Source organism: Hoplias malabaricus, chromosome 17 (assembly GCF_029633855.1).
Source record: "Hoplias malabaricus isolate fHopMal1 chromosome 17, fHopMal1.hap1, whole genome shotgun sequence".
In the NCBI taxonomy this organism is placed as follows: Eukaryota; Metazoa; Chordata; class Actinopteri; order Characiformes; family Erythrinidae; genus Hoplias; species Hoplias malabaricus.
Window position 1 is genome coordinate 32,263,900 of NC_089816.1, and position 20,854 is coordinate 32,284,753.

At 37.4% G+C, this 20,854-nt stretch overlaps 2 protein-coding genes across 7 annotated transcripts in view; both read left to right on the forward strand.

The window, feature by feature from the left end:
- il1rapl2 (interleukin 1 receptor accessory protein-like 2) overlaps nt 1-9,846 on the forward strand; it is a 414,378-nt gene extending 404,532 nt beyond the window's left edge. Inside the window, exons 9-11 of one of the 2 annotated variants that reach the window (XM_066649030.1) lie at nt 1,858-1,998; nt 5,906-6,076; nt 8,118-9,846. In XM_066649030.1, the coding sequence (XP_066505127.1) occupies nt 1,858-1,998; nt 5,906-6,076; nt 8,118-8,812 (1,007 nt within the window). In that variant the 3' untranslated portion in view covers nt 8,813-9,846. The remainder of the gene's footprint in view (nt 1-1,857; nt 1,999-5,905; nt 6,077-8,117) is intronic. The other variant, XM_066649031.1, reaches the window with a different exon arrangement.
- A 7,041-nt stretch (nt 9,847-16,887) lies between these two features.
- si:zfos-2326c3.2 (mitogen-activated protein kinase kinase kinase kinase 4) overlaps nt 16,888-20,854 on the forward strand; it is an 84,477-nt gene continuing 80,510 nt past the window's right edge. For all 5 annotated transcript variants that reach the window (XR_010795987.1, XM_066649806.1, XM_066649809.1 and 2 more), the window contains exons 1-2: nt 16,888-17,546; nt 18,533-18,598. Coding sequence is in view for 4 of the 5 variants with exons in the window: in XM_066649806.1 (XP_066505903.1) it covers nt 17,490-17,546; nt 18,533-18,598 (123 nt within the window). In the remaining variant the exon portion in view is untranslated. The remainder of the gene's footprint in view (nt 17,547-18,532; nt 18,599-20,854) is intronic.

Here is a 20,854-nt window from a genome sequence, read left to right on the forward strand (position 1 = left end):
TGTTTTGTAATGTTTATATCATTTATGAAACTGTATGATTATATATATATATATATATATATATATATATATATATATATATATATATATATATATATATATATATATCAGCTTTTATTCTATATATATCAAAGTTCATTAAATATTTCCTGTTTGGCTTAATACACACACACACACACACACACACACATATATATATATATGTATATATATACGGTGTGTTTGTCTACACTCCTAAAATAGTTGGATAAAATGTTTTTTGGAATGAGTCCACAAAAGATCTCTTTTGTTACCCCACTGAGCCTATTAATGATAAGTTCACTAAGGGAACTGGCAATTGATAAATCCCTAAAGTACCTTAACACTAGGAGTCTCATAGAGTGCCATTTTCACAAACGAGAATGATGATTAATGATTTATGACCATATATCGTAACCAAAAATTTGGCCTTTTGATACACATTTGAGAGATAAAATGGCTAAGACAATGTTAATGACATGAAGGACTACTGAATTGTAGAGTGTCATCTGTCATCACTTTAAATTGGAGGAAGGTGCTTATATATTACTTCACAGATTATTGGATTTTATAATTGGAGCCATGTGCACTGAATCACCTGAGGCAATACAGTAGGTCTCTGACATGTGGCAGGCGAACATTCTGTATTGTATGGCAGATGCTGCTGTATGTGATAAATGATCCTGCTATAAGAGGGACTGAAAGAAAGCAGAGACTAATGGCTCATTCTGGTGAATGACAGTACAGCAAACATGAACGATTACGGCAAGTCAAGAAATTCTCCAGTTCTTCAGACTTCCATATTTCTCTCATCTGTTTGATGACAATTTTCTTCTCTCTGTCTTTCTCACTCTAGTCTTGAATGTCCACAACTTTCTAATTGAACTGAGGTTATCCAAACAAAATGCAAGTGCAATGTCAAAAACAGATGTAAGGGATTTAAATGCGATCCGTTAAACCACTTCAGCAGGTGGTTTAGATGCATTTTATCAAGACGCCATGCAAGTGTTAACCCTCTGGTGTTTGAGGTCGTTCAGCCACACCTGATGTAGTCTGACATGTCTTGACATTTTTACAAATTTCACCTACCTTAAACTGTAATCCCACAAAGTTAAACGGAATTTAATTCAGCAAAAACTCATCAGCAATAATGTGAGAGCTGTTAGAATGTCATTAGTCTCATTTTTGTTTATGTTATCTCTAAATATAGACTTTCCAAAACCATAATTTTAAAGGTGCTGATTTATTGTGAATTAACTTTTTTTTTTCTTTTGAGCTCTGCTTTTATGGACATGGATGTTGTGTTCCTGGCTTGCGCCCAATGAGTCAGCATAAGCAACCCTGAACTGGATAAGCGGTTACAGAATATGAATGAATGAATGAATGAATGTATCTTTCTTTCCAAACCTTGCCCAGTACCATAAATATCTATCAGTCAAATCCAGTAAAACCAAAACACTATCTATTACAATGTATACCACAACAAATACATCCAAAACACCACCCAGCTAACCCCTGCCAATACCATTAATATCCCCAGAGTCCTTCCTAATAATACAAAAATCCCACTCATTGCAACTAAGAGCTTCTTTGCATTGGAGCTCATTTGACTACTGCATTTAAATGCATTGGTGCAAACTAAATACTACACTGTCATATAAAAGATATTGTACAGGTACACTGTAATTAAAGGTGCAACATTGGTTTTAAAGTCCAGTTGCGTTCCACTGACAGAGCAAAAATATTTTGAAATGAAAATGTAGATTGCTGTGTGTGTGCTTTAAATTATGGTTGCCTTCACTCACTCACACCTTATCTTACATTTACTTATCCTCACAGACATGTACAGGCTGGAGCTGGCCGGTGGACTTGGGGCAATCTTGCTTTTGCTAGGGGTCTTTACAGCCTTCTACAAGTGCTACCATGTGGAGATCATGCTATGTTATCGGCGTCATTTTGGCAGTGATGAAACTGAGGATGGTGAGTATTTAAAACTTTAAAGAATCCTGTAATTTACACTTGGAACAGTGGCAAACCTTAAATTAACCGAATAACAATTTACAGATTAGCTCTGCCAACATTATGACCACCTCCTTGTTTCTACACTCACTGTCCATTCTCCCAGCTCCACTGACCATACAGAACTTTGTAGCTATAGAATTACAGAATGTAGTCCATCTACAACTCTAAATAAACTGTATGTCTCCTACCACATAGTTCTTCAATGGTCATGACCTCCATACCACTAAAATCACAAGAAATATGGAGACGGACAAGTCTGTCACTGGTGCAGACCCAGCTGAGTGTGAAACCCTGTTGAATTGAGTTACTCTGGAAAGAAATTAAATTGGCCATATTTAAGGGACCACTTTGGGGTCAAGTGCAAGAAAGGCAACATCTTTATAATGCAGTGTGAGCTGTGTTTTCCAAGAGAGAACTAGCAGCATGTAAACAATAATTGTACCGTTGCACCTGTAGTTAAAAATAAGTTTTTAGTAAGAGGCTCGATTCAGCAGAAAATACATCAGTGTGTGTTGGTTGGTATTGAACTGTTACCTCTATTGCCCTTTGTGTTACGACTTGGTCTGCACCAATTAATTTTACTAATCTCCCATACTTTCGTAGTTTATATGTGTATTAATATACTTCAATAAACATTTTTTGCACATGTTTGAGGTATTACAGCTCTGAATTTAAAAGCACCTGGCTGCTATGACAATTTTCCTCAAGGGACACACAAAATCTAGCTAACAACCTGCTGGTAATGTGTTATCAAGCTAATTATTATGTATACAACATGTTACCAGCAAGTTGCTAGCTACATTTTATGAATTAAATTTATATTCCATCGTCCTTTTTGCACTACACAAACACTATTAAAAAAAGTAGCTAAGTAACTTTTACTCTAAGTACATTTCAAATTGTCACGCCCTTGTCTCGTCAGGTTTGTTTTCTCTATCTCAGCGCATGGCTTTGTTTTGTTGTCGTTCTTGCCCCGCCTTTGTTCTGCCTCCTTGTCTTTACTCTCGTTATCTGTTTCAGGTGTTTCTCGTTTGTTGTTGTATTTATGTCCCCTTCCCTCACTTCCTGGTGTCGTTCATTGTTCTTCGTATGGTTTGTAATGTTCACCTTTGTTTCGTCGTGTTCCGTCATTCTCATTTTCCCGTGATTCCAGTTCCCAGTCTCGTTGTGTTTCCAGTTGCTCGATTTGTCTTGTTTATCTCTTGTTAATAAAGTTTGTTGTGTTTTAGCGTTTGCGTCCGCCCTCAGTCAGTCCTCCCCTCGCTCCTAACACAAATGCACTCCTTTTTATTTTTACTTGAGTACATTTATACCTTAGTAAAATGTCATCAAAGCTACAGTACTTTTACTTGAGTAGAATATTTTAGTACTCTTTCCATCTCTGGAAAACATGCTCAGAATTTTATTTTGATTAAAATTGTGAACATCGCCTTTAAATGAGGGCACCCCTCAAAACCAAAGCATGGTGGGCCTTGTACCCTGCAGAATCTGAGCACACAATCTCGAGAGACAACCATCAACTCGAAATGTGTGGTTTGCCAAACAGATTTCCGCAGTGTTTTGGAGTGATGCTTACCCTACATCTGTAAGATAAACTCTTATGCTTCAGTAATTAATATAGCTACATTTATTCAGCAATATTTCATAAAATATTTTGTCACTTAAAACAGTCTTTCACTGCATCAAGATATGCAAACTGAAACTCAGTAATGTAAGGAAAAATCCACATCTGTGCAGAATCTCTGCTGAATTCTCTGGTGAATTTCAGATGAACCAAATCACAGTGGATACTGTGTTGTTATAAGATATGTCAATGTTTCAAGTAATTTATTTGAAAACTGGGCGTCATTTAATGCGGCTGCATCAGTACCCAAGGCTTGGGTGAATGTGTGAAGGTACCATTAATGTGGAGCTGTACTTTGAGAAGTCAGAGAGACATATTTAGCAAGATAATGCTAAGCCACTTTCTGCACAGGCTACAACAGCATAGTTAGAATGTGTGTGCTTGACCGGCTTGCCTGGTGTTCAAATCTGTCTCTTATGCAACATCAGGAAGAAGAGAATCCTACTTTGTTGACTATGGACTCTTGAGCAGTTGAGTAGTGTCAGAAATGAATTCCATTTGCAAAACTATAAGATTTAGCATACGCACTTCCCAAACGGTTAAAAGTGAAATTAAAAAGAAAGTAAATGAAACAAAATATTTTCTTGATAATACCTAAATGTAATCAGTTTGGTCAGTGAAAATATCTGAAATCTTCTTTGTAGTTTTGTCAGTTACATAGATGTTCAAGACTACTAAAATATCAGATTTAAATTTATTTTAAATGTTATTATAAGATGTAAAGGATGATCGTGTATTAGCTATATAGTAAGTTACCACTGATCCCACTAAGTAAACCACCTTAAGTATGTTTTTTTATGAAGTACAACAAAGGCTTTATGTATAGACCTAATAGCCATAATTACACAATACAATACACCAATGTACATGCCCAAGGAAATTTACTAAATAACAATTGCTCCGTATGGCGTCTGAAAATAGGTGTTTCTCTCTAAGGGTCAGAGCCAATTAACAATAAAACACCACTGGAAAATATCCACTTTACATATGAACAAAACCATAAACTGTATGTAAGAGCACAGCTGGTTTAGAAAATGTAGCCATTCTTCAGGCCCTGATATTGATGTGATTTGTGAATAGCTGGACAACTGCTAGATGGCAGTGTCTCACAAAGTAGACTTACATATGTTTCTTCATAGACCAAGACTATTCACTAAGCTACACTGAGACACATAGAACACGTTAAACATGTTTAATATAATAATAAACATGTTTTTGTAAACACAGTTTGTATCTATATTGAAAAGCCTAATATAAAACGGGATGATCTGAAGCAAGTGCATGAGAAATGGATCAATGCTGGAGCTGTGGATCAGTGGGACTGCATTCTCTGGAGTTATGGAGCATAAGCTAATACCTATGGAACAGGTTGGAGTGATACAAAATTATTTATGTAAAATCAATACATGATATTTTTCTTTTTTGACCATGACATTAGGTGTTTTGTAAGCACATGGATCATAGATAAGCTCAGCTCTTTACTTTTCATCCTCATTTCACTCCAGTCCACCCAGAAAAAAAAATGTGTGTTTGTCTGTTTAGTTATTTATTTAAAATGATATATGATCAAACATTTGTGGACAACTTTTTATTTTCAGTCTTTCTTCTAAAATAAATTCTGGATGAGAGTGTCTGCTAAACGCTGAAAAAAATGTCATTTTACGGTGTAAATCTGTGGTGTGTTTGATATATACCTCTGCTGTATATCTGCTTCTGCACTTCTGGGAAACTTTTGGGACATTTCGGATGTTGTAACATTTCTGTGAGGATTTGATGGCCCTTAGCCACAGGAGCATTAGTGAGGTCAGGTTTGATCCTGGATTATTCATTTTGGATCTTAAAAGCCATTCCAGTACATCACAAAGAATTAATGGGGCTCCAGCACTTCAGCGAATGCAGCACCACAGCACAGTGTTGGAGGGCTTCATTTTCCACATATAGTGTAATTTAGCAGGGCCATGAAAAGGTATGCAAACATTACATTGTGAATGAACTGTTTTATTACTTTATTATTTCATTGCTAATTTAAAACCATATTCCATGTAGTTACTAAATAATAAGACTTGTGATTGACAATATATATTAGGCATTGTAGATTATATTTCCCAGTTTATCCCATCGTGAATGCAGTGTATAGGTAGCAAAAGGCTTGACACAAATAATCTTTTATTTGTTCTTAGCTGGGGGAAAAAATATACTGTAAAATGGAATGAGGTAATTAACGGAACTCTTTGTTTACAGACAACAAGGAGTATGATGCCTACTTCTCATACACTAAAGTGGACCTGGACTCTGTGGAACGGGAGGTGAGTGAGGAGGAGCAGTTAGCACTAGAAATCTTACCTGACGTCCTGGAGAAACACTACGGCTACAAGCTCTTCATTCCTGACCGTGACCTCATTCCCAGCACCAGTAAGTTTCAGGCTTTTTAGACATTTTTTAGACTACTGCAAAACAAGCTTGACCTACACTGTATTTATAGCTCACATTTTCTCTTACTGACCATTTTATCAAGTGCATCAACAATACAGGCTTAGGGGTCATTTCCAGGGGTAATTATGGTCTGCAACACTCTATAATTAAAACTCAGTCACATAACCCCATCAAATTTCATATAGTAAATTCAGCAACATTTTCTAGGAATACCACATTTATGATAACATGTGATCATTCTTCCACAAGGCATTATAAACAAGGCTAAGTATATTTATCAAAGCCCATTAAAATGTACAAATATGTTAATTATGCATTATGAATAGTTAATAATTCATGATAAATACTTATAATCACATTGTATTTCAGACCAATTAAAATAACTGTTTTTGTATTTGTGAGGTCTGAATAAAATGAAACACGTTTTAGACAAAAATAAATGTAACTGAACCCATAGCATTTCCAGTGTTCCAGCTCAACTACCCCTCAGACCCCCTGGTCCAATATCATTATGAAGTCAAATGGAGCATTAACTGCTGCTCCTGTATGTTAATGCGTTCTTGTAGCACTATTATTGGATGTGCAGTATTCTGTAATCAAGTGGCAGCTGTATATCCAACCAAAAAAAGTTTTAGTTCTGAATTATTTTGGGTGCAAAGAAATTTTTAAAACATTTAAAACCTTTTTCTTGATTTCCATCAGAAATAAAAGGCTGCAAGGTAGCTCAGTACACAAGATAGTTTGATAGATGATTCCTACATTCTCTTGTCCCCATTGGGAGGCTTCTCTCTCTAGCTCTTTTGCCATTTATTTCACTGTCAAAAGGAATGAAATCAAGAAGATATTCTAATCTCATATGCTGTGGCTGCCCTACATTTGTCACCTTTTCACAAATACAGAAGCAAACAAATATGCCAATAAACACTGATAAGTGTGAGACTTCCTGCCCAAAGGACAATGCGCCAGGTTTCTCAATCGGTTTAAGCTGTCCCTTAATCACCAGAAAAGACATAGAGTTTATTTCATGTCACCAAAATATATGACAGCTATCAGAAAATAATATCCCTGTAACCCATATTTTATTGACTGATTTTTGCCTTGTACCTTGAATTCCTGATCCAACTGTAGACATTATTTCCAACAAACACTTGGGCTACAAAAAGTAGGGTTCATAATGCATTGGAGTTCTATTAATCACAGTATACATACATAAATAATACATATTATTACATCAGCCACATTATTGACAAGTCAGGTAACCTGAAAAACAAAAGTATACTGATGTGATACATTTGATCATTTTCCAGTATGCTCAGAGTGTCATGTGAGCAGTATAAAGGTGGCAGACGATACGGCGTGCAAGGGCCCACCCTCCCTGATGGAAATATATATATATATATATATATAAGCTTCTTTATTCATTTATGATGCTACTGGGCAGTGTTTGGCTACTCTTATGCAGAGGACAAAATTTAGAGTGTCCATCCGGCCTGAAAGAATGACAGGACCTCAGCCAATCAAAAACATTTTCTGAGACAAAATACACATGCAGCAACATAAATATGCCCAACCAGCATATTCATATTGGGCCAGTCTGGGGCGTTACGCCTGTCGCTCCAAAGAGAGTCCGTTCATAGACCCCTTTACAAGAATGTATATGGATTCTAAGGAAGAAACCTGTGTGAGTTTATGAAGCTACGATTAAGCACATCTTTACAAGACAGAGTGTAGGAGCCACAAAGAGGCTATCATTGAACAGACCTGGAAATGAACTTTGGGAAATTTAAATGAGTTTACACAGCCTTTGCTGAACTAGAGTTTTCATAATAAAAAGTACATTTTACTGAATATTTAAGTTCTCCATGGCCTAATATTTTTTTCTCTCTCTCTCTCCCTATGAAACAAGTTAATTATCTCTCTCTCTCTCTCTGTCTCTCTTTTACTAACACATATTAATCACCTCTCCTTCACTCTCTCTATCTCGCACAACTTAATCACCTCTCTCATTCTCTCTCTCTAGTCTATATTGAGGACTTGGCTCGGAGCGTGGAGCAGAGCAGACGCCTCATTATCGTGCTGACCCCTGAGTTCGTGGCAAGACGAGGCTGGAGCATCTTCCAACTGGAGACAAGGCTGCACGGCATGTTGGTGACGGGCGAGATCAAGGTCATTATGATTGAGTGCGCTGATCTTCGAAATGTCATCAACTACCAAGAAGTGGAGGCACTGAAGCACACCATTAAAGCCCTGGCCGTGGTCAAGTGGCGAGGGCCAAAGAGCAACCAGCTCAATTCCAAGTTCTGGAAGAAGGTGGTGTATGAGATGCCAGCAAAAAAGAAGGAGACTCTCTCTCGCCGGCAGGTCCTGGACTCGGGCGAGCAGGGCCTCTTTGGTGACCTACAGGCCGTCTCCACCATCGCCATGACCACCACCTCACCTTCTGTGGCACCCTCCCATGCCGATATACCAGACTTTAACCAGGCAGGCCACCCACAGATGCGGCACTTCTGCCGGAGTTACGAGTATGAAATGCCTGCTTCCGCGGTTCAAATAGCCACGCTCAACAACCGCCACATGTACTGCAACATCCCCATGACCCTGCTCAACGGCCAGATCACACAAAACAACACCAGTGGGAAGGCCAAGCAGGAGATTCACATAAACAGCACATTCGCCCCTCTGTCTGGGCGAGAACTGACCAGTGATATCTGGTAGAAACCTTACTAGCAATAATTCCCCATATTCCACCTCTCTTCGTTTTATTTATTAGCTGTATTATTTTCCTTTGTTCTGCATGAAAATTAATTTGATTCAAAAACAAACTAAAGATGTTTCTCTCTCACTCTCTATCTTTCTCTCCCTCTCTCTCTCTCTCTCTCTTCCCCCTTGCATATTTCTAAATAGCCGTGTTCAGGTTTTTTTTATTTATTTATTTATGTTTTTTTTTTTTGAGCCAAAAAATCAAAATTCAACAAAAAAAGACCTAAAATGGATATAACTTTCCTAGATGATTTTCTCCTTTTTGGAGATGGAGTAATAAAAATATCTTGTTTTTCATGTTCAAGGGATTGATATAATGTACAGTTTCTTATCTGATAAGAGGAAAAAAAACACATTAAAAATGACTCCCTAATATTAGTGCTGAGTTGAGTGAACCCACTTTCAAGGATTTTTTTTTTTGTTGTTGTTGTTTGTTTGTTTGTTTTTACATTAATTTCATGTGAATGACTGACTGCTTCGGTCTTCACAGCACAATTATGTAAAGGCAGGCAGACCACATCTGACGTGAGCTTTAAAAAAAGATAATACAATATATTTAAACCAATAAATCATGTTTAAATTAACAAGAAATGTATTGTGTTTGTTTGAAGACTAAATACTGATATCTGAATATTTAATACAATTACAATTTGCTTGATTTTTTTCTGAGTCAAGTTTGCTGTTTGCTTTATGAGGACTTTTTATTGATTTTACTGTTTTTATTGAGATTTTCTATCAAATCCTGTTTTATCAAGAGCTTGCTTTTTGTTTGTCTGACAGATCTTCCAGTTGTACCTTGTATTACACAAAGAATCCAAAATCATAACAATCAAATGTATACACTTTATTACTTGCAAATATTATTCAGTGCACTTTCATAGCATTTGTACGTCATGACACCTCTATCAGAAAGCATTGTTCCTCATTTGAGGGGCCTCTGGCATAAAATGCATTCTGTAGCCAACACTGGTAATGAGATTTTCAGAAAGATTAAAGGACACCAAATCCTCTTGGTGATTTCATGTCATCTTTTCACAACTTGGTAATGTCATTTTATACTCCAGAGACAGTGCTTCCATGCCTCTCTATAAGACATCATAGGTCTAAATTGTAGAGAGACTATTCCGTCAGTAAAATCCTTTTTACGTGGATATGTACTTATACTACGGACAATCTCTTTACTGCATGGAAAAAATAAGGCTCCTGAAAAGTAAGCAGATGACACAAGTAACCAGGAATAGCTAAATAACTCAATAGCACCATCGACATTGTGGACTTATGGCCATCACTAAGCATGATATCTCTATTTTTATGACTAAAGTTGTCAGGGAAAAAAAATTATATATATATGTGTGTGTATATATATTTATTGAGCTTTTGTGTCCTAGAACTAATTATCAAACATCAGAATCTTCACAAACCTTGGTGTGGTTGAATATCATCAAGTACATATAGTCATGATCCAACATCTATGTCAAAATTTTCCCAGAAGGGCTGAAGTTGTTTTTTTCTTTAAAGGGGATTTCTACAATTCAGAATCTCTGCATCTTTTAAGGTGGAACGGTATGTCTCAGGGGAAAAGATGACTGTATGTGGCTGATGTTTAACTTGTCTGTGACTAATTCACTATTTGAATTACCACTGAAATTTGCCTTGTCTAGTTTCGAGTTGTTTAGTTTTGCAGCACTTTCCAGTAAGTCAATATTACTCTTCTATGGAGCAGGAATAGAGCAATAACCAGTTTGTGCTTTCAAAGTTTAGAGTTCTCTACGCTGTCTAAAAAAACACAAATGCATTTTCTCTGCCATGAGCCTAGCATGCTGGACTAAGACGTATTGTTTTAGCACCCAGTTACAAACACTGATGGTTTGTTAACATATTAAACCAGTTTCAAGTGCACAAACAAACTGGAGTCTAAGGAAAATTATGAATGATGAGGAAACATACTCAGAATATTATAAAACCGGGGTAATTAATTAAAATTCATTAAGGTCCAGTTAGAGAACATTTTTTTCAAGCCATGTTCTGGAACATAATTTATAACATGCATTATGATCAGTGCCATATCCTCTACTTTAAAACAGCATCATTTTATGTAGAAAACTGCATATCAAATCAAATTACCTTTTCAAATACATTTCAAAATGTATACATTATTATAAATAATAAATACTCTAAGTAAAACTTCTTTTCTCATTCCAAGTAAAATGTACAAATTAAACAATGATTTTGGAAATAAATGCATATTTTGAATAAAGTCCCTAATGACTTTTTTAAGTACAGTTGACTTTACTGCTTTTCCATAACCAGCAACCTGACTGGCTCTTATTACTGAAGGTGAGACTTTATTAATTAATGATTGGCGCTTTAAAGGACTGGATTTTATCTGTAAACAGAATACATGTTCAGTGTTATGATCATTTCAGCTAGTAATCGCTGGTTCTGAATCATAATGATTATTCGTGACCCCTGTTATAAAATGTGTTTTTTGATTAAAATATTGAATGTTGTTTCAGAAAATAATCTGCAGAACATATCCATTAAATTATAAAAGTCTCACATACCACATTCAGATGAAACCTTAGCATGTCTTAACCTTCTACAAGTGTGTATGACATCCTTTGGTACTACAACAGCTGGAAATATTTGAGTTATGATGTTTATGCAACTTGGTCCAGAAAAGAGCCAAGCAAGTCTAGAAAACAGACTTGTGATCATCCAAAGGAAACTCTGCTAGGCTAATCTGGCTGATGGACTGGAGCATCTGTGTAAGTGCGTGAGATCATTTTTCTGCATTGTCTCTATGCAACCTACTTGGGTTGATGCTTAAAAATATTCTTCTCTCCTGGCCTCATGCCTGTGTCTCACATTGTTTGTTTTGGTGTTTACGGGCAATAAGGTGCTATTTACAAACAGATGTGAGTCTTTATATCATGTTTATGTATTTGTATCAGTAGCAAACACACCATCAAAATTACACTAGGGCAAATTGTTCTCACTGTGTTAAATGGTAGAAGATTGTATTCAGCTCAGTACTTGATGAAAATATCTATTTATAACAAAATTCAGCATTATGGTAAAACTGATGTGTCAATTTCTGTAACAAAGTATTAAAAATGTTAGGAAGATTTATGGTAAATGAGATTACATGGGATGATTACTGGACCACAAAAGCCACTCCAAGTCACCTTAAAAATCTAAAAAGTTGCTCAGTTACTCATAAGAACACCACAGAACAATGCTAAGAGACTTAATATAGCCCACACTTGGCTTTGACCATGCTGAGCTTATGCTCATGCTCAGCTGCTCAAGGGCATTTTATTTTGTTCCATGCATATTTATGGAGTTATGTGTGCACCATCAAACATTGTGTAAGCATAGGATGCACCTTAAGTAGCTGAAATCACTCATATCTTACATATAAAAGGTGATATTGATCATAATATAGCATTGGTATAGGCAATACCAATTGGAAATGGTGAATGAATGAACTATGATGCTTTTTGGAATTAATCCTGTGAAATGTGACAGACTGCTATGAGGGCTTCATTAATTTTGCCTGGAGGTAAATATATAGGCAGTATAGCCTTATTTACTACTACAGCTTATTTTCATATTATTGTAACGCTCAGCCTTTGCTAACTCATAATGGTATTCATTGTATCCAATGTGTGAAATACCCACATGTAAAAGGGGGATATGTGCTGAACACTTGAGTTTTTTTCAGCATTATGAAATAACATTTTAGATCGCCACTGCATACTGTGTGACATAAGAAAAATGGCATCATACATCATACATCGCATCATACATGCTACTCAAAATTTAAATAAAACCACACCTCCACCTCAGCATTACAACCACAATGAGGCATATGCCAGGGGCTTTGCCTGGGTGTGTAAAGATCTGGGGCTCAGCCCAGTTATTTATAGGATTTTCTTTTTTTTTTTTTTTAGTATTTAGTATTCTGTATAATGTGTAGTTTTTTTTTTTATTTAATAAATGTATAATTGAACAAAGTGTACAGAAATTCATCATTGTTGATTTATTGCTAGTTTATCATCACTTATCCTCACTGAAACAAATTAATAGAAAATAAATGATTATTAGTCATAAGTGTGTAACGATTAATACTCTTTAACAATTACACATATATATCCTCTGTTTGTCTATCCCCTGTTATTTTATCAGTCCAGTCCAGATCAGTTCACTCAGTCCAGTCCTCTCCACATTTCCTCTCTCTCCAGTTCATCTCCTCTGAAATGTCTTGCTAACGAAGAAACAATAAAAAAAAAAACATATATTACTGATATTTTAAATTGTTAAACAGTAATTAAACAATTGGAAACTGTTTAAAATGCAAAGGTATATGCTAAAATATAGACAATTGCATCTGGCATAATTTTGCAAGTCCTAATACTAAAAGCAATTATTTGTTTTAATTTATATATTAAAGTGCACTTCTTGTTACATTTTATTTCTATACCCCTCACATTCTGCTGTCTCTTCTCCATTTTTAATACTTGCCCCACCTTAACACTCTCATTTTAACTCAGTAATGGGCTGGTTATAAGTTGATTAGTAGGATCCGGTGTGTTGGGAGCAAGTAAAACATTTAGACAACACACAGAAGCAGGTGTTGTGCTAATTCTGGCTGCCTACATCATCCAGGAAAATGAAATTTTGTTCATTATTATAGTTTACATTAGATCTGCAATGTAAAACTAAGAACACAATCTGGAAAAAATACAGGTTTTGACAAAGGGTGTAGAATTAGCATGGACGGATGTGAGGTGTCCCCCGCCAATAATTTGATCTGTCAACGTCTCATTAACCCAGAGGTGCAGAAAGACTTCAATCACATTCTCTACTTTAGTCCTACCTCACTGTAACAAATATGATCAGTGTGACTGGCTGTGCCTTTCCCTGCTGTCACGTGAGTCTCTGTAGTTTGCTTGTGAACAGCGTCAAAACCAAAGGATGAGGATGACCGCAAAAAAGAAGAAGGTGGACATGAGCTATTTTTCAAAGAGACGTGTTAGTTACTTAAAGTCCAGTTCACAGCAGACCAACAGCAGACTAAAATCATCTGTAGCTATGAATAACATCGTTTGGAAATTAACTACACAACAAACTGCCAATTGTCAATTCTCTTACATTGTTCAATTGTCAGTTCTCTTACATGTTATCATGGAGCAAAGTAAAAAAAAACAGCAACTTGGGGAGATTGTGGATGAGTGTGGGGGGGGGGTGTTCATAGGTCCCCACCAATGTCAAGAGCAAATCTACACCTTTGGTTTTGACTGATCAACACCTAGAGCAAGTAGAAAACTGCATAAACTTGATTTATCAAAAACTTAAATACTACATTTTACACACACACAGAGACTGTTCTGCACAAATGCACATTCCCACGAGTCGCATTCACAACTGGAGCGCGGGGGACGTGATTAGGGTCACCAACCATTCGTATTTGGAAACTAAAAGCTGTGTTCTATTTGGAACAAATATGGGAGGCGTTTTATTCCATAGTTTTGAGATTGGACCATTAAAAGGGGTGATTTGTTTGAGACGAACAGCTCCGTATCTCCGCAGATATGGCTCCTAAAACGAGAACGCACTTCTCATTGGTCACTTTTATTAAGCCAATCAGCAGGCAGAGTTAGCTGTCCATCATTTAGTGCTGCAGCCAATGGAGTCTTACTTCCTCCTACATTTGTTTCGCTGCGGTGCTAAGAGCGGCAGGTCAGTAGTGATGTTCGATACCACTGATTTCCTTTCCAATCCGAGTAAATTCAGTAAAATTCAGGCTGGTATCAGCGATACCGATCCGATATTGATACTTTGTGCAAATACACCTAATGTGTCTGGTAAATCTAAAAATGTAATGTATTTCAGATCATAGCTTCATAAAGAATACAAGACATCAGAGAAATTCATCAAATTATCAATTATGTAGGAGGGCGGCACAGCGGCGCAGCAGGTAGGTGTCGCAGTCACACAGCTCCAGGGGCCTGGAGGTTGTGAGTTCGATTCCCGCTCTGTGTGACTGTCTGTGAGGAGTTTGGTGTGTTCTCCCCGTGTCTGCGTGGGTTTCCTCCGGGTGCTCTTGTTTCCTCCCACAGTCCAAAAACACATGTTGGTAGGTGGATTGGCGACTTAAAAGTGTCCGTAGGTGTGTGCCTGTGTTGCCCTGTGAAGGACTGGCGCCCCCTCCAGGGTGTATTCCCACCTTGTGCCCAATGATTCCAGGTAGGCTCTGGACCCACCGCGACCCTGAACTGGATAAGGGTTACAGATAATGAATGAATGAATTCTGTAGGAAACCTTACCTGAATAAATCTAGGTCTTTTTGCCTATGTGAGATGATCTCAGTGATACATATTATTACTCCAAGCTGAACTCATGCAGCTATTTGTTAAAGCATGTATTTATTTTGTTACTTATTTCATAATAATATTCATAACCATATTTATTCATTTCAACAACAGCAACAGTGTTTGGTGCTGCTTAAAGCTCCACATTTTCTCCCTCTGTACCTGGATAGTGCCTGCCTGCTGCATCGAAGGACGCCACCAGAGACTGAAGAGGGACAGAGCTGAAATAGATCCACACAAGACTCTATTTACACTCTGCCATTGTCTACAGACTGAATGACTGACTGAGCAGCATGCCATTGTGATTACATATTATTCCACCACTTACCAGGTGGAAGAAAATGTAGTTCATACCAACTGCATATTATTTAGACAAGATCTCAACAGTTCAGTTACTTTCCACTGTGTTCCTGTTAATGATACACATTTCCTCAAATGACAGAAATATCAAAGTATTGATATTTTGATTTGAGAATAAAGATCTGGTATCAGAGGTATCAATATGTGAGTATCGATCCACATACCACTACATGTCAGAACTGAAACACTAGGAACTTACAGCTCTGCTTTTAGATTGAACTAATGTTATCAGCATTACTTGGAGGATCTACGTTTCATTCTACCTCACCATGTGTTTACAATAGAGCTGACTGACTTTTAGATCCATGTCATTATTTATCCCCCCATTGTACCCACCCGCCTTTGCCAGGCCCACTCATATCAATTTCTGACTGTGCTACTGGAGTAGGCACGTATTCCTGTTGCAGCTTCTAGATTCCGGTTCTGAACTCATAAAAGCGTATGCGTGTTTTTCCCTCCTTGCCTTCGAGTCATTGTGGAAAGCTGCAGTAGTGCTGTGACATGTTCACATTTGGGGCTCACTAAAAAAGTACTTGACACTTATTATTTGCCCCTGTCTAATGCTATGTTTGTGTTAACAGTAAAACTGAATTTAAAGGCTGTGCAATCCTCCATTTGGAGGAAAGAAAAAACTCCAAAAAAACTCCAACAGAGCAAACAGGAGCAAGATAACTTGCCAATTCGCCACAAAGCCAACTTGTGATAGACTAGTGCTGTTGAACAGGGATAAGAAAAGTAAAAGCAGAAGTTCTATTTCAATAGCAAAACTAGCTAAAATAAAACATTTCCCCCTGAATTTCTCATTAATGTATTTCCTTTTGCTGCAGACTTAGTAGATAACACTAGAACATATTCTTCCTTTTTAGGGGCACCCCTCACCTCCTCCACCCAAAAAAGGAAAAAATGTGGCATTCGGGTCCAGACAGCAAGCATATATCCATCTACTGGCGTAAAAGGCACAACATTTACTGTAGACCACAGCTGGTCCACCATTGGACCACTCAGATTACTGTCCTGTGTACAGGATGTAACTAATTTTCAATCTCCAGAAACAGATTTTAAAATCACAGAGACTTTTATTCTGGAAAACAAACTAATACAAATATTACCAACAACTAAGAGAGGTATAATAATGAATATGCTGAAATTTTGACACTGCTTTACTAATCTACAATTTAAAGAACTAAATATCCTAATGAAGGAAAAGTAAGTAGGACTGTGAATGAAAATGTGCTCAAATGTGGCTTTTGTTTAAAATTCTGTTTAATCACCGTTGGTCCGCGCAGAAAACGACGTGAAAAACGCCAGTGGATCTCCAACTTTGCCCTCAGCGGGAATATCGTGGTCCGCCATCTTCTTGCTATAGGGGTTAATTTGGGGTCCTGGGGCCTCCGGGACTCCCTGTGTTCCGTACCTTGGCTGTATCTGTATCTAAATAAAGGCCTCGGTGTAGACTGAACACTGGGGACCTGTTCGGAGGAGCCGTTGCTCAGACTGAGCTGCTCTAGCCTTGGTTGAAGGCGCCTTGAAGAAGGACACAGTCCTGAAAAATGTTTATTTGTGCACTCTGTATATATGTATACGCTCAAGAAACAAAAACCAAATCTAAATCAAGAAGAATGTGATTAACTCGACGTCTCCGAAGGAGGATACACTGTTTTGAAGAAACAGCTGAAATGTGTTTCCTATGCAGAGGAGGGGCTCGTTTTCGGGTTTCCTGAGTATGTTCCGGGTTCCTCTGGATGAGAACTATCCAGGGTTTGTCTACAGACTCAGGGAACTACAGCGAACAGAGAAAAAAAAACACTAACGGCGTGTTTTTTTCGTTTGAAAAAGTGTTTTTTCTTTGAAAAAAAGTTGTTTGCGCGTTTTAATGGACAGAACGGCTTGATAAAATGGCAAGAGACTGCACTGCGAGGAGCCTAGACAACATTGACCTCTCTGCTTTACGGGTAAAAGGATATTCGTCGTTAAATAAACTTTAAAACCGCTAGAATATTTCAGTTTAGAGCTTCCCCAAGCCACTGACAGTTGTTGCTCACACGATTTTACTATCGTGATGAAGTGTTTATGTCAGTAAATCTCTGAGTTTACGAAGTTTTGACCGCTAATCTCTGGTTAAACTGTTTGTCTTTGTCAGACGAAAAACCGTTAGGCGATATGTCAAGACATGTCCGCTGGTGACAGAAGCAGAAGTAGTCCTTAAAACACCTTTCTCCATATTTCCCTGTCTTATTTTCTACTCTTAATGTCACAAACCTGGTTAAATGTGGGGTTTTTTTCAGAGAAATGATATATAAATATTATGTTTGACGGTATTTCCCCCATTTTTCGCTGTCCTCAATCTTTTTTTAGTTTATTTAGACCACATATTCGAATATGATATCTTATCTTTCAAAGCTAAACACAACAAGCTTCGTGTTTTGTAGTTTATTATCATTATTATTATTATTTTGTGTTGATTCTGAAAGACCACTGACACAAGGTTTAGAAAAGAATGATATAAATATACTGCAGGGAAGTGGTCATTGAGTTTAAGCTCATCATGATTAAATTTGTCAGGTGACATTGATTTTTTTCTGACATTGAGTGAAATGACCCACAGCTTAAACATTCTAAATAGTGAATGAACCTAAAGGCCACAACACTGAGAGCAATGCTACAAAGTGAATGGAATATCACCTGACACCTAATGTATAAAAAAATATGCCATTTGAAAAAGATGTAATGTTGGCCTGACTTCTGTGCTGATGGATGCGAACAGTAGGGTTGACTTACGCATATCTGTTCCAACAAAGGGCTTATTGACATATATTTTCTGGGGTTTCACCTTTTTGTTTGGTATATGACCCTTTCTTTGAAAGTTGGTTGACATAAGGCCAATTCAGGCACATTATTCACATGTAATATATTCAGCCTATATTCCCTTTCATTTTAGGATCCTGCTGGAATATTTGAACTTGTGGAGGTGGTCGGCAATGGAACATATGGTCAAGTTTATAAGGTTTGCGTTTTTTATATTTATATATATTTTAGTTATCTAATGCAAAACTCTGAATCTTCAAATGCAGTGAGTACATGTGGCAGTACTTTATTTCAGTTTGTGTGTTTGTTATAATTTATATTTATTATAATTTACTTCCAACATCATTGATCACATTACGGTTTGGTGATGTAATGGACCAGGAAGAGTGGTGGGATGTGGCTAGTGAGGATTTGCTATAAAACATGTGATTGAACTTCACTTAAAACCCACTCATCACACTCTGGATTGAAAACTTGCACTGGGAGGTCCAGTGAGTGTTCAGAAATTAATACACTTTATGCTGGAATATGACATATATGTGAGGAATTGGCTTTGACATTATGTGGTGTGGGCGGCATGGTGGCGCAACAGGTAGTGTCACTGTTCACACAGTGGTTTTAAACTCAAACCACACCTCAGGTCTCACTGCCTGTGAGTGGATTGGTGTTTTCTTCTTGTGTCTGCATGGGTTTCTTCAGCATGCTTTTGGTTCCTACCATAATCCAAATACACCTGTTGGTAGGTGGATTAGCTTTCAAAACTTTTTACGAGTTTGTGATGCCCTGTGATGGACTGGGCCCTGACCAGGGGGTGTTACTCCCTTGTGCCCTGAACATGTTGGAGTGGCTACAGAAAATAAATGAATGATTATGGAGTGTGACAGCTTCATTGCAGACATTTAAAAGAATTGCACATCTAACATACTATGATGTGGGATCTGCATATTTATGATTGTAGTGGATTCAGGTTAATTCATTAATATTTCAGATAGCTTTTATTTTTGGGCAATGGAAATAATTTTTCCACCAGTCCAAGTTCTGTGTCATATTGTGAGACTTCACTTGTAGTATTTTGTTTTCGTAACAAGTGGGTGAAATCAGTGAGCTATTATTGAGAAAAAAATAATAGAAGCTGTGGCTGTGATCACACTGAACAGATTAAGTCTATTCTTAGAATGAATTGCAAAGCTATTGGTGATTCATGATCAGAAACAAGAAACCATAGTTGTCCTTGATGCAAAGTACTAAATACTGCCCCCTAAGTTACTTAACGTGTGTGAGTATGTATGTATGATTGTGAGTGAGTTACAAGCCAGTCACATGAGGTGTTTTATATCTAGCTTTGTCTGAGTCTGTTTAAACAATCATAGTCTGAATTGTAAGTTGAAGGGAATTCTACCTAATGTAATAAATATGCACATTTCATTAGTTAGATTTAAACAGTCATTTAGAGTTATTTGATGCTAAAGGTTTCACAGTAGAAAATTATTACAAGAGGCGGCACGGTGTCGCAGTCACACAGCTCTAGGGGCCTGGAGGTTGTGGGTTCGATTCCAGCTCCGGGTGACTGTCTGTGAGGAGTTGGTGTGTTCTCCCCGTGTCCGCGTGGGTTTCCTCCGGGTGCTCTGGTTTCCTCCCACAGTCCAAAAACACACGTTGGTAGGTGGATTGGTGACTCAAAAGTGTCCGTAGGTGTTAGTGTGTGAGTGAATGTGTGTGTGTGTGTTGCCCTGTGAAGGACTGGCGCCCCCTCCAGGGTGTATTCCCGCCTTGTGCTCAATGATTCCAGGTAGGCTCTGGACCCACCGCAACCCTGAACTGGATAAGCGGTTACAGATAATGAATGAATGAATGAATTATTACAAGATTTCTTTACATTGGTGGTGATAGGAACCAGGGGTTGCAATGTCTATAGCATAAATATAGTGATTTTGTTTACTGACCAGTACCACCAGATTACATATATTTGCCTCCTAAGATTTTATGGAAGGTTGATAATGGGAAAATATGATAACATGAGGGCGGCACGGTGGCGCAGCAGGTATTGTCGCTGTCACACAGCTCCAGGACCACAGTACAAAATGGCAAAAAGCTTTGCTGTCCTTTTTTTTTTTTTCAAGATTGCAACAATAAAATTCATGAGGTAAAACTTAATGTGCTGTTGTACGTAATACAGGTGAAAGAGTTTATAGATGACTGCTTTTATTGGCATTCTTTTCATTGTTCCCACTTTTCATTGTTTCTCTGGGGTTGTAATTATGCACTGACTTGCATAATTACAAGAAACACGTTCAGTGCTTCTTATGTTGATCCTTGTTGATCAGTTCTTGAATTCCTTTGATCATTTTACTATCATCAGATAGATAGATAGATAGATAGATAGATACTTTATTGATCCCCAGGGGAAATTCAAGATCAAATTTGATCAAAGTTGATCATAACTGTCAACTTTGAT